Genomic DNA, 15,212 nt, shown 5'->3' with positions numbered 1-15,212 from the left:
CCACCAGAAATCCATCTCCTCTTTTGTGTTCCCCTCTCTCTCCTTGCAGCCTCTCCCAAGTCTATCTTCTTTTACAGTCCCAGGTAGGTTGCCAGACCCATTTGAGTAACTTACCAATGGCAGTATTTTATATCTCTTTCATTCTCTATCCTTTAAACTGGTTAAGCTGGCACATCTGCCTTTCATTGTGACATTCTCTTGGGCTACTCACTCAAGTCTGCTTGTCTGACAATAGTCTCTTCTGGAGCAGTTGTCTAGATTACAAGCCCACCCAGATGATTTCCAAACTCTCCTAACTAGTTTACATTTGATTGTCCCTGAGAGCAGCTAGAAACATCTTCCCCAAATAGAAAGCTCTAGCAAGGAGTATATTGCTCACTGAGAAAAAAGGAGAGCCCCACTGCAGCAAAGTTTGATAGTATCCCAGAATTTTGTCCTTTTTTTTACCAATCCTCCTGGAATTCAGGGTTATAGCATTTTCAGTTTTAAAACCAGAACAAAATTTAGAGTCTGGTTCAAAGTGGATCTTTCCATGCAGGGGCTTGGTTGGGAAAAGATCATGAGATAATCATTTAGGATTAGTGGATACAGCAAGGCGAGGCTTTTGAGGGTAGGAGTTCAAAGAGTCTTGGAGTATAAACTGTTGATGCTTTCCATTGACGACTTGATGGGTCTTTCAAGAAGTTCCTGTAATGAACAATAAAGTTTTTTTGTCTGGACTAGAGTCTCCTACAATAGTAAAATTATGCTGATGAAGACAGTGGAATAGTAAGTTTATGTTAATTAGACAATAAACTGTGTGGGTAGATAGTAATTGTTCTCAGGATTAATTCCATCCTCTCTTTTCCTCTCTTTGTGAAAGGCCTGTTTCAGACTCAATTCCTTAGTCAAGATACCGAACAATGGGTAATTTTGCAAGAACTTTGCAGCACCTCCAACACCAAGACCTCTAACCTTCATGCCACCCATAAGAATAGCAATAATAAGAGCCATCATTTACAGAGCCCTTATTGTGTGCTATTTAAATCTCATAAGAGCCTTGTGAAACAGATACTGTTATTGTCCCTGTTTTACAGAGGAGGAAATTGTGACTCAAAGAGGTCAAGGAACTGGCCCAAGGTCATGTAACCAGAAAGTGGCAGAACCAAGATTTGATCCCAGGTCTGTCTGATTATTCAGCAATAAAATGGAATAAACTACTGGTGCATGCTACAACGTAGATGTACCTCATAAAGAAACCAGAAACAAAAGACTATATATGATTCCATTTATCTGTAATGTCCATAGAAGGCAAATTTATATATAGAAAAAGAAGATCTGTGTTTCCTAGACAAAGAGGAGGAAACAGGGATTAACTGCAAATGGGCATGTGATTACTTTTGTTAGTTTTGGAAATGTTCTGAAACTTGATTGTGATGATGGTTGTACAACTCTATAAATTTACTAAGAATCATCAAATTATATACTTACTATGGATGAATTTTATGGAATTCGAATTACTCGTTAGTAAAACTCTTAAAAAATGGAAAATACTCCAGAGGCCAGATTCTAAGCCTTCTGTTTGGCATCACCATTGGCTGGAGTCAGGTCCCTTTAGGAATCAGGCCTCGGGTGTTATCCCTAGGGAAAAGGCTACGGGTCTTGGTGGGTTCTTACATAGTCTCCCTTTAAGCCTGGGGAGTGCCTTAATTTCTTTTAGCCAATCTACGTAATTTGAATACCTTTAATTTTACCATTGAGAGTCCATTTCCAACAGTCATTATTCTAATTAATACATCACTAATTCACTAATGAAGATGTGCATTCTTGATTAGCATGTATATAAACCTAAGAATGTGAGTTATAGACATACATGATATCACACTGAATATATTGAAAGGTTTTATATTAAATTATAGAAATATATATTAAATCACAAAATAAACCTAAGTGAACTGTTAAGACAGATTGCATCCACAACATCTGAAATACCAATTGATGGAGAAAACTTACTGCCCTTATGCCTATGCTTTCATCCATCATGTAATCCAGTCAACCTCCCATGCCAGGGCCTGTTCGTCTTGCCAGGATACTTGCTATTATGGATAACGCAGGTATTTGTCCTCAACAAAACATTGGATGTATTTTTCTTTTCTGTCAAAGCCTAAAAGGAGAAAAAGTCTCAGAGACTACAATTAACACAAAAGTTGCCCATAAATTCAACTGGACTGGAACCAAGTCAATGATGGGAGCAGGCTAATCATGCGTTGTGTCTCTTTGCGGAGCTGGGCATAATGTATTGTTGATGGGACCAACTCCTGGCAGCCGTAGTCCCTGGCACCCCACATAAATGTGTATTCTTCTCATGAGTGTATGTTGAGCCTATTTTATGTCATTTTATCTTAATTTACCTTTAATGAAAAGTTAAATGGATTTATTTTGGTGAATGTGTTCTTTATAATTTTACAGAGAGATTCGGAATACCAGAAGCTTAACTTACATAGACCATGATGCTTTAAAAGAGCTCCCACTCCTGAAGTTCCTGTAAGTGTTAAATCCTCCACCATCTCATGGCTTTGTGGGAAATTATAATGCTGTTGTGTGCCAGAATCTCCCTAGGAAGAAATGGATCAGGGTCATTTTAGTGGTATATAGCCTAGGTCAAACCACATCCTGTCACATACCCCATCCCACCCTATTAAGCAAAGAAACAGTATCAGAAGAAATGGCCCACATTTTTAAAAACCTGTCAAAAAATCCACAAAGTGCTGGGACAAGAGACCTCCTTAAGAGAAATGAGGAAGAAAATACAATCATTCATATATAGTCTGTAAACGGACTGTAACAGAATAGAACAAACAAAAAACCTTAGGGCCAATTGGTTGATTTTATTAGAGAAATGAGTATCAAAACAATTTTAGAGCAGCTGTTATACTGCAAAACAAAAGCCACAATGGGTAAAATCCAATCTCTTGCAGGAACAGGGGTGTGGGGGCTGGAGCGCAGAGAGCAAAAATGGAAGGGACAACATCACTGCTCTGCTTGGGTGAAAACTTATGAACTGGCTAGGAACTCGATGAGAACTCAACATTCTTGTTCCCTGTTACATATTTACTTCCCAGCACAGAGTAAGTGCTCAATAAAAGTATATTATGTGGAGGAAGCAGATGTGGCTCAAGTGATTGGGTTCCTGCTTACTGTATGAGAAGTGGTTTGGTTCCCAGTGCTCCTAAAGAAGGCAGTGAGCTGGCGTGATGGGTAGGTGTGGCAAGCTGATTCCACAAGAGACACAAGAAGAAAGACATGAGTGACATAGCAAGGCAGGGAGTGGAGGTGGCTCAAGCAATTAGGCACCTCCCTCCTACATTGGAGGTCCTGGGTTCAGTTCACCAGTGCCTCCTAAAGAAACAAGGAAGATGAACAGACTCAGCAAGTGTAAACAACAGAGGGTGGGTAGAAATAAATAAATAAAACAGATCTTTTTTTAAAAAAAGGTATATTACATGGATGTGTATATATGACCTCAGGTCCTCTAGGTGCCTGAAGAAAGAAATAATTCCTTCTTTCCTGCTTACATGTGCTGTAAAAATAAAAAATGGAAAACAGAAGAAAATTAAAGCCAATTTTAATCCCAATACCCAGAAATAATCACTATTATTTTAGCTCATTTCTGTCTAGGCCTTTTAATTCAAAATATATCTCCATATTTTTTAAAAGTCTTTAAGGATGAGTAGGTGTTATAGAGGAAAAGAAGGGGAAGGGATTGAAGAGATCCAGGTGGATTGAGTAGCCTAAACAAAGACCCAGAGGTATGGAACCATATGGCTTATTTAGGGAACTAAAAATAGTCCGAAGAGAAGGATCTGGGACATGAGAGTAAAACAGAAGAAGTTACTGATGGGAGATGTCACTGAAGGAATATCCAGGGAGCAACTCTTAGAGAGAAAAGGGAGCAACCCTTTTCTACAGGAATACCTATGTCAGTTGAACTGGTTTTTCACTATTCAACTATATATATATATATATATATATATATATATATACACACACACATATATATTTACACACACATATATAACTTATGGTATCTCACTTGTATCTCCTTTGTTATCTGAAATGTTCTATCTGCTCATTTTAATGCCTCTGACTCTAACTCCTCTCAAACCAACCCAATGCCCTGCCACCTAGAGAGAGTCAGGTTTGCATTTGCCTTAGAAGGTGCATCCACAGAACTAGAGTTTCTTTATTGGAAGACTTACTCTAAAACTTCACTGGTTAGTGTAGGTCTCACCTCATGGCATACCAAGCCTCTCATGATATCTCTGCTTCTATTACCTATAATCTAGTACCTGTGGCAAATGTTAAACTCCCTAAATCTTAGAGGCATGAGGTGCCTGAGAGTTTTTGTATTGCCTGTTGTTTTCTGCAGATCTTTTAATCTTCACGTTTTGCTAGAGGTAACACAAACTTTTGAATGGTAAGACATTGTCCTTGACAGCTTTTCTATATTGTCTGAACGTGTTTTTCAAATGATACTGTGGCCATCGTATTTCCATGTCACTGCTATGAGAAAACCATTCTTGGCAGAATACTAAACACAATGTAATGTAATGTTTGAAAGGAGAAACCTGGTTTGGAATTGGGTAATTATATTGTCTTCCTGCCCCCATCCTTCCTTTAATCTACCCCTCCCACATACATAGCACCCTACAATTAAAACAAATAAACATACATAAAGAAAGAAAACTGAATTCCTATTTTTGCTTTCTAATCCCATTTGGTTCAAAGAAAACAGACCCTGTAAGAGAACAGATGTATTTACAGTGGTGGAATGGACTGAACTCTTGTGCCTGCCTCAAGGGAACATCATCTCATCCAAGGGTTAGAACTTGATCATGGTCACTCAGATATTTAGTGGAGGAGTTAGGATTTGATTCCAGTCTGAGTTTAGTTCCCCAGCTTTTAACTATCACACTATTCCACTTCATGTGTCTTTATTTCCTGGCCTAAATTCTGTCCTCTTTTTCTTCTGTTTCATATAATTCAGCGGAATTTTCAACACCGGACTTAGAGTATTTCCTGACCTGACCAATGTTTATTCCACTGACATATTCTTTATACTGTAAGTATGCACATGTGCAAAGTTTAGCAATGTTTTGTTTGTCACTGACAAATACTAAGGTGCAGCTATGGTGCTGGTTGAAGCCAACTGAATCAGTTGTTTCAAGGAAGAAACAGTGATCAATTGTGACAAATATTCTGATGGGTAAAGTAAAACAGGGACTGAAACGACCATTGGATTTAGCAATATGGGGCATTAGTGACTCTGATAAGGACAGTTCCATTTCAGAGTTGGGGGCTGGGTAAGTCTAACTGGAGCAAGCTCAAGAGAGAACTGGAGGGGTAGATTAAAGAGAATAACATAAACTCTTTTGAGCAGTTTTCTTATAAATAGGTAGCAGGAAGTGTTGCAGTAGATGGAGGAAGACAATAGGTTAGGAGGAAAGGTACCTTTTTGCTAAATGGGAGAAATTATGGCATACTTGTTTACCAGTGAGAATGATGGAATGAAAGGAAAATTTGATGATGATACCTTATTTTTCATATATTTTTTATTTTAAAGGAGGTGCCTGGGATTGAATCTGGGACCTCATACATGGAAAACAAGCACTCAACCACTGAGCTACACCCACTCCCTCATATACTTTTTAATAGTTTTTCAAACACTGTCCCATGCATTATCACATTTGCTCCTCACAACCACCTTTTAAGACCCAAAAGAAGTTATTTTTCCATTGACAAATAAGGAAATGATGGTATAGAAAATTAAACAAGTTTTCTGAACAAAATCCCAAGGAGCTATCCAGTAGTAGTACCAAGACTACCTCCTGTGACTTCTGACTAACAGACATGTGCTGTTTTCTAAAACCCATCCATAGTTTACTCTAATTATACAGAATGGAGATATGCAGAAAGATGGTGTGTACCATCAAATCAGAAAAATGTGGAAAGATGGGACCTAAATTCTGAAATTTGCTAGAAAAAAAATTTACCACACTTCATGGCTACAGAAGAGCTCAGTTCAAAATATCAGCACACTTCCGGGAACGAGATTGGCATAGAAAATTCCCCAGGAGCATCTATCTGCCTGGCAGAGTTGTGTGAGTAGATGACATTTTAGTAATGCTCATGGAATGAAATTCATCAACCCCCTTCTTGGAGATTCCATACACTCAGAAAACTCTGTCTGCTGTGGACAAATCATTGGTCGCAGATTCAGGAGAAGCCTCTGAGAACACCTGGCCCCCTTGCAGATAAGCACTGTCATACCAGAAGCTCACCCACTTATCACACATTTGGGGCTCTGAGAGCATGTCCACCTAGGACAGCTCTCACCAACTCAACAGACCTCAGAGCCACCAGGAGCTAAGAAGGGTCAATGAAACTTGAAAAGCAATAAGAATAGTGGGGTGTGTAAGGTTATTTATTTATTTGATTGCATACAGGCAGCAAGAACTTTAAACAGGGTCTGCCAGGAGGAAAGTATTTTTTTCACCAGGTGTTTTTGTCCCTCTCCTGCAGTGAAATTACAGACAACCCTTATATGACTTCAATCCCTGTGAATGCTTTTCAGGGGCTCTGCAATGAAACCATGACACTGTGAGTATTGCCAGGTACATTTTTGTCAACAACTGAATTTTGATCCAGGTCATTATCATATGTTAACAGGCCATCCAAGAACCATGCTACCTTAGAGTATGTACTCTATTGTCCACAAAGGGCTTCACACAGCTAAATAAGAGTATTACCCTATCATAGGGTCTTCTATAGGCTACAAAATGGATTCAAGTAACAAGACAAGAGCATTCCCTTATAAAGGGCCTGCTAGGCTTTATGGTCCATACAGCCTCTGTAGCACCTGCTCAACTCTGCCCTGCCAGGCAAAAGAAGCCATCTACAAAAGGTAAACAACTGGGCATGGTGTCTGTTCTAATAAAAACTTTCTTTACAAAAATAAACAGTGGGCCTTGTTTGGCTTGTATGCCTTATGATATAATGCTCCATAGTCTAGCATCCCCATTCTCCAGAGGACGAACCTGGAGTTTAAGTAAGTTTACATGATTTTCCAAAGTTTACCGTGTTAGAAAATGGTGCCCCTGAGAACTTGGCATACTCCCTGCACTCACACTATAACTCAGCAATCACAAACTCTACAATCATTAAGCTCCTGTGAGGGGACAGAATCAAAAACATAGTCCTGCTATCCATCATTGTTTTCCACAGTTCGGATGATCTCTACTCTGTATGTTGAAGGTAGATGCTGTTTTTTCAAATAATCAGGAAAATTCACAAAATATTCTGGTGGAGTTATAAGAAGTAAGTTAGTTCTCCAAACTCTCTCTCTCCTCAAATTGGCCACAAAATAGAACTGAGCTATCTCTGAAGGATCCCCACTCTCCATTCCCAATGTTTCTGTCTCAGGTCTTGTAGTTTTTTTGCCTGGACTATCACCCAGCTTCCTTTCTCTGGTCACTGGGCTGTCAGGGGTTCTTTATCAAACAAAACCTTAATGGACTTACTCCCTAGAATAACTGATCCCAGCTTCCTCCTCTATAAAGATTTCCTTTGTGCCATTTATTCATCATAAATATTATTTACAGAATATCTTTACCTTTGGCAGCAGCCCTCTCAAGTGGAAGCTGCTTATTGTACCACAGCGATCACAGTACCCAGCAGGCATTTAATAAATCTCTGAGAGAGGGACCTCATATTTCCTAAAATCTAAAAGTGGGTATGGTATGAGTTCTCCATGTTTGTTTCCAGATGATTATTTCTACATTCCTGTAAAAGTCCTCTCTTCTTTGAAGTGCCATGCTCTCTAACTCTGTTACATCTTGCTCTTTTTGTTTTTGTCATTTATGAACTCCTTATAGCTAGGCCATTATCAGATATAGTTTCAGGGTCTATGAGGACTCAAAGGCCCCTAACATCCCTGAATTCCAACAGCCTCCATCCACATTCTCTGTCATCAACCAACAACTACAGCTACACCCCACTACGAGACATTTCCTAGATATTTTCCAGCTTTGAAATCTAAAACTCCAATACCCTACTCTCTGATCACAATCTCCAATCTTCCATCTACCTTTAATCCCTTACTAACATTTATCCTTCAATCTCATATAAACCTCCAATTCCTCATTCCATACTTGCCTTCTGCTAGTGCATCATATCCTTATTAATTTCATTTTTCTTTTGTCATCCAGACCTCCTCACTTCAGTCAGTCTTTACAGTATCCTTATCAATGTCCATGATGCCCAGTTTTATATGACATGTAGCCAGTCCAGATCAATTCAACCATTTGTCCTCCTTGGTTCTTGTCTCAAATTGTTCAATGATGCTGAAGAAAACTAGCCAACCATAAATTTGTAATCAACAAACTTAGCTAGGCCTTCATTGTCATTCAGCAACCCACCCAAATCAAGCCTAAATTCACATCAGATCATTACAACTCTAACAAAGCTCAAAGCAGACTTCTTGAGTCTTAGTCCTTAATTAATCTGTCTCTAGGTAACTAATATTACTGTTGACTTTCTTTGACCTCTGATATACTTCTTTCTCCAACCAGGAGACTTTCTGCTAAAGTCAATTCTTCTCAGATTTCTTTTACTATTGGGAGTTGCCACATAAACATCCAGATTCATGGCTTCTCTTGAAAAATTGGGGCGTCTGGAAAGATGGGCCATGTTTTGCATGATATTGTCCAACTGGAGCTGAAATGAGCCTGCTGCCTCTAGAACAGGGGTTCTTAAACTTTTTTGTTCCATGGACCCATTTGCCAGTCAGGTGAAAACCAAGGACTCCTTCTCAGAATGTAGTGACAGATAGTTTTATGACATTCAACATTGGCATATCTTTAAATTAAATTTTAGGATTATTTAAAATTATGTTTTACAACTTTCCCATAATTTCAACACCTGATATCCTAGAACAGTTAATATCTGTTCATTCTCCTTCCTGTGGCTAGGGTGATCTTTCTAAAATACGTATCTGATGTTACTCCTATGCACAAAACTCTCCTACAGCTACCTGGTTCCTATAGAATGAAGTTGAAACTCTTATATAATATGAAATCTTCCATAGTCTTGACTCTGTCAACCTTTCCAGCCTTATCTGTGGTTGAATTCCTACTCAAATCCTAAGATCTTCCTTACTGAACTACTTGTAGTACCTTGACTATACTCAGCCATTTCAAGTCTCTCTGCCTCTGCACTCAACTCTTCACCTATAACACTGTCCTCACTACCCCACACCCTCAACTGCTAGGCCCCTATTGGACTGACTTCTCTGATAGACTTTAATGACAAGGGATGCCTTTTATTTGTAATCTTCTCTGTTCCAAATCCTAATCTAGGGTCTGAGAATTTAAAATATTGTTGATGATAATGATGACAGTGATTGTAATCACAAATAATAAGTAGCATTCATTAAATACTTATATTATGCCAAGTATTTTATCAAATTCTTTACATGCCTTACCACTTAGTTATGTAATACTGTTTAGTTAGTAAATGTATGACTTTCCATATCATTTTATAAGTATAGCTGTTATAACATTTATCCTATTTCATTATTATTAACTGTAAATCTATCTTCTTTTCTGACTATAAGGTGAAGTTCATGTCTAGTCCATATCTTAAGTAACTTTTCTTAATAACAAAAATAGCCAGTGTTTATTGATGGCACACAATGTCAATAAGCATTCTAAGAATTATTGTGTATGCACTATCTCATTTAATACAACAAATATGAGGGGGTATTTTCATTATCCCCATTTTATAGATAAGAAAGTAGAGGCACAAAGAAAACCCCAGGATTAAAGAGCTAATAAGTGACAGAACTGGGAAATAAACTCAGACTCTCTGGTTCAGTAACCAGGGCTCTCAAGTAGCCTACTACCTTGATGGTTTAGTTGGTTGGTTGCTTGAGTTGGTTGGTTAACTCATTTGTTTTGTTGAATTTTTAAATTTCCATTGCCTATCACAGAAAGTAGAACATTGAGTGAGTCCTCAAAAATTCTAAACTAACTGACTAATTGAAAATATATGAATAAAATGTAGTAAAATCAATACATCTCAATAGTACTATCTCCTCTGCACAAATTCTTCAACAGAATTTTCCCTTCTTCATCACCTCTTTTTGTGTTAGAAAACTTCAGAAGATCATCTTGCCACTAGTGTTTTAGAATATTTTCTAAAATTTAGTCAAAAAGCAATAAACATGGAAGTATAAAAGTCCAACAGCAGAGTTTATACCTATGTTTCTGACAGGATAGAGTTTAAATCAAAATTTGCAATCCTTTTTCTTTTTCCCTTTTCAAGGCCTATTTGTCCATTAAGAGTTTATTTAATCTCTGAAATGTAATTCAAATGAAGCACAATTTTAATTTCCAGGACTCTTAACAAAGTTTGGGAAAATAAAAATTCCAAATGTATAGCTCTCCCATATTATAATTTTTAAAAACAAAACAAGTGAAATTACTTCCCTTTCTCCACAACTCTATAGGATGGGTCCAAGTTTTCAGGATTCCCCTTTTAGTAGGGATGTTTCATAAGTGCTTCTCACTTTGTTAAATATATAGTTATTTGATCCTCTCAGCAACCCTTTGATTAGGTATTATAACGTTTTTGCAGATAAAGAAACTAAAGATAAGAGAGGTTGAGAAATTCTCAGGTTCATATAACCATTAAGTGACACAGCAAGTTCTAATTCTAAATTTGGAGTCTCTTGTGTGCAGCTTAATGTGTTACCTGAATTCATACTAATGGATTACAGTAGATTTCAAAGTTCCCCTATTTATTGCCTCTAGGAATTCCCACTAGCTGTGCCAATTGTGATCATGGCCTCTTTCTCTTATATTCATGCCAATCACCACCAATAGCAGCCCCTCTCACTGCACACAAACCTGTGTGACCTACAATTCCCAAGGTCAGGACTTCTTTGCTTGCAGAAGGAATGTGTACTTTTGGTGGGTGGGAAGGATGGCATCCAAGATCAGGAATCCTGATTCCCTGAAGCTTAGAGCTTTTTTGGCAAGTCATTTCCATGTCTCAGTAACCTGATTATGAAATGGAGGTGATAGCACTTCAGCCCAGTCCCCAGAATTACTTTATGAATCAACTAGTTGCAGAAATATAAACAAATTTTGTTGTGTTTTTTTTTAATTTCCATAAAATAGTATGGTCTATTTTTCTTGGTTTCATCTATGAGGTTCCATTTAATTCAACCCACAATCATTGAGCATTGGATCTATGATAAGCCCAGAGGATAAAGAGGTGGATAAAATATAAATATGAAATAACACCTAAAATAGAAAAATGTAAAACCTATGCATTCAGGATAATAATGTTTTTCAAAGCATTCATCATAAGAAACTGCAGTTATTCCTTCACTACTGAGATTGCATTAACTATTGTCTGTAACTTCTTTTCCCAAGAATATGTGGAACCTTTTTTAAAAAATTCTTAATGGTGGAAAAATATTTGTTCCTCAAAGTGAATCTGCTTCTGAGAAACAGATAAAAGTTACTATGAGCTAAGTCCGAACAAGGGGCATTGAAATTGGGAAGTATTATTTTATGTCCCAAACAACATATACTGTAAAGTTTTCTTGTGGGACTCATATGTGGGACTTGAGAACCTTCACGAACAGTTCTGACACTGAATAAATGAAGTTCATCCCTTCAGAAAAGGGCCAGCACAACCTCTCACAGGCCACTGACTCCTCCTCTCTCTATTGATTGTAGGAAACTGTACAACAACGGCTTTACTTCGGTTCAAGGACATGCTTTCAATGGAACAAAGCTGGATGCTATGTAAGTCATGGGTAGCCATGGAAACTGCTACCCCCTTTTCCCACTGAAGGATGATCCAGTGGGTCAGAATTCTGAGTCTTGTTTTCTCAAAACTTTGCTAGTAGGGTTTTCTGAAATACATTAAATATGAGTAAACTAAACTAAAGAGAGGTAGATTTAAAAATAAGGGCATCTGATGCTTTCAGGGACAGGCTGAGTATCACACCACATACTGGGCCTTTGGAATAAAAGCAGACTTCGTGCAGCTAGAGGCTGAGTGATCAGTTCTACTAGACCTTTCCTCAACCATAGAGTAGTATGGCTAAGACTTAGAAATGATGTTAAGACATGTGGCAAGGGTGAACTTTAGTGGATGCTTATATTGAATCCAATTCTAAATCTCAAAGTTTTTATCCTAGATCAAATGGAAAACCATATTACCCAGTTACCTTGTAGGAATGTGTGAGTTTGTGGATGTGTATAAATGTTCATCCGCTGTATACATGAAGTAAGGGGTATTTTTAATTAAGCCCAATGCTGTTCAGAATGTAAGTTTTCTCACTTAGTCCTCTCTGACACATCTTCAGGAAAGGTGTCAGTTTACATTTGCTTACCTCAGAAATGGCTGAAAAGCCATTTCCAACTTTTGCCTTTTTAAAAAACAAATAATGCCTAGAACAAGACGTTGACAAAAAGGTAGCCAGGCATAGGTTTCTGTCTTGCTGTACTTTTATTTCATGTCTTTGTGGTATCAGTGCCAGGATATACCTTGTATCTGAGAGTTTGTGGACTGTTTCAGCCACACTGGTATGTGTTTTAAGCAAATATCTAATGAACAAAAAATAGCATTTTATAAAGTCTGTTTCCTACAATATGGTGGACTAGTTAACTTGTAGGGTCCCCCTGGTACAAGATTTTTTAAGGCCCTCAAACACTATTAGCTATTTTTAAAGAGATTTGGAGCTGTTACAGGAGCATCTCTCTGGGCCTATTTTCCACAGAACATATTATCTAAATTACTAGTCAAGAATCTTTTGATAATTGACCTTGATGGGTGGTTAATTTAATAAAGTTTATTTGGAGGCACACTATGGAGAATCTAAGAGCTAGTAATTATTTCAGATCATCTAGTAGACTTCTGAAATTAATCCTATGAAGAGATTATTGGGTGACGTTCCCCCTACCTTCCCAACAGCTTCTCTTCAAACCAAGCCTCTGTGAATGGCTTGGATAATGGCAGAGGATTTTTCTGTTGAAAACAATAGACTTTAATTGACTGACATCCTGATTTATACTCTGTTCTAGTCACTGTAACTGTCCTTTGAAATGTAGAAATCAGTGCACTATTGTCACCATATTTTCTGGACATTTTTATGTTAAATATTAAAGTTATCTGGAATAGTTTAAAAAATGGAATTATTTCTTAGTTGCATCATTTGTTTCTTGATTTTTGAAGTCGAGAACAAATTTTTCTGTAAAAGTCCAGGTCCATTGTAACAGGGAAGCAGCCACAGACAATATGTAAATAAATAAGTGTAACTGTGTTCCAATAAAACTTTATTTACAAAGACAGGTGGCAGGTAAGTTTTGACCTTAGGGTCGTAGTTAGTGGACCTCTGGTATTAGAAGAAGATATTCAGTTAGGACAACCATTATGTGATGAAATATATAGTCTATTACTCCAAATTCTTGTAAAGTTAAAGGGAAGAAGATAAGAGTATTTGGATAAAAATATTTCAGGGTTAGAAAATTCAGATCCAATCATAATAGAAAACAAAGTACTTTTGCAATTTGTGTTTTGAATCAAAACTAGAAACTATGTTCTTGTAAAACAATGTTCCATCTAGTTATCATGTAACCCTAAGTTTCTGGTTCCTGGTTAATGGAAATTATTTTTTCCTAGATTTAAGCACTTCAGTAATAGGTCTCATGTAAATCCAAGGTAAAATCAAGATGATGATCATGATAAGGAGTCATAGAGGACAAGGATTATGCTGTAGATGGAGAAAACAGGTTAAGATTTAATAGTAATAATGAAATAGTATTCACATTGTGTTTTTTAACATAGGACTGTTACTTTTGGTCTCAGTGTTAATTGTAAATATTTACTAAAGTATACACATAAATCTTCTGTGATCACGATAATAGTGTTCAAGGATTGCATATTTGGTAAATTCCCCAGAAGTGCGTTCTAATTTAATATAACATTTAGGCAATGTATCATTCAAAAGAGCAACTATTTGCCATCATTAGCCTCATGTCATTTTGCTCAAAGTAGCAAATTTGACCTTATTTACATCCATTTTTAAATGTAATTGAAGAATATGATTGCAGCCAAGTTGGACAAATTCTTCACTGAAAACAAGTGCTGATGCTTTACAGCAGTTGGACAATTAGTTAAAGGTTCACAGAAACGATGGCAGAAGTGTAAAAGTACATCATCCTGTGATTTCATATGGAACCAAGTCTATTGTCACCACTCAGATGTGAAATTAATAATAAAGCAAGCATCCCTTGCTCAAGAAAAGATGGACTGCCCTTTGCCACAAGTTAAGTCACACATTCATTCTTTGAAATTGCTTTCCCATCCTCTCCACACAATCTGGCATGGGGATATGTTGCTGCTAACAGAACATCTGATTCTGAGTTTTATTTTCTATTGTCAAATTCTTATAACTAGCTAGTATTTGACAGTGAACCCTACCAAGACATTAATCATTATGAACAGAGAAGTCCACATAATTAATGTGTTAATTAGCATTACACATTAGCTGATTAGGAGTAAAACACTGCAATTTGGGCATTGGGAAAGGATGATGGTAGAGAAAATTACAGGATTAAGCAGGCTATTATTTCTTAAGGAGTAAGTATTTGGACAGCTTGTAAAATATGCTCCAAGGCTGACTTTTACCTCTGCCTATTGAAAACTTGAGCATTTTCTCACCTGTTACTGTTTACAACAGATTTTCTGATTTCTGCTACCAAAAGGATTTCCATAAAGCCGTCCAGCTTCTCTTTAGACTTACCCTTTAATTTTCGGAATGGCCACATCTGTGGGAGGGAAGTGTTCCTATGTGAGTTTTATGATATAAATAGGGGCTAGACAAAGTTTTCCCTAAAGGGATTGCAGAAATGCACGCTAAAATTCCATTTTGGAGATGAAATGTATCCTAAAGCTCCCTAGAGAGAAAACCTCAGCAGCCACTACAGATTTCCTCACCACAGTACCATACTTTTCCCTCTGTTATCTAAACATGTTATAAAGGGTGCCTCTAACAACCGGGCTTTCATTTGTTCATCCAGCAAGTCTTTAGTGAATGGCTGGTGTCAAGAGTGAATCCAGTGGAAAAGGATGTGAGCCATAATATTGTACACATA

At 37.4% G+C, this 15,212-nt stretch overlaps 1 protein-coding gene across 1 annotated transcript in view; it reads left to right on the top strand.

Annotated features, from left to right (window-relative positions):
* Positions 1-15,212, top strand: part of TSHR (thyroid stimulating hormone receptor) — a 190,972-nt gene that overhangs the window by 132,918 nt on the left and 42,842 nt on the right. The window contains exons 4-7 of the mRNA XM_004470897.3: positions 2,449-2,523; positions 5,027-5,101; positions 6,562-6,639; positions 11,787-11,855. Of these exons, the coding sequence (XP_004470954.1) occupies positions 2,449-2,523; positions 5,027-5,101; positions 6,562-6,639; positions 11,787-11,855 (297 nt within the window). The remainder of the gene's footprint in view (positions 1-2,448; positions 2,524-5,026; positions 5,102-6,561; positions 6,640-11,786; positions 11,856-15,212) is intronic.

Source organism: Dasypus novemcinctus, chromosome 3 (genome assembly GCF_030445035.2).
Source record: "Dasypus novemcinctus isolate mDasNov1 chromosome 3, mDasNov1.1.hap2, whole genome shotgun sequence".
NCBI classification, from domain to species: Eukaryota; Metazoa; Chordata; class Mammalia; order Cingulata; family Dasypodidae; genus Dasypus; species Dasypus novemcinctus.
Note: the sequence above shows the minus strand (reverse complement) of the source record. Positions and strands in the feature narration are given on the sequence as shown.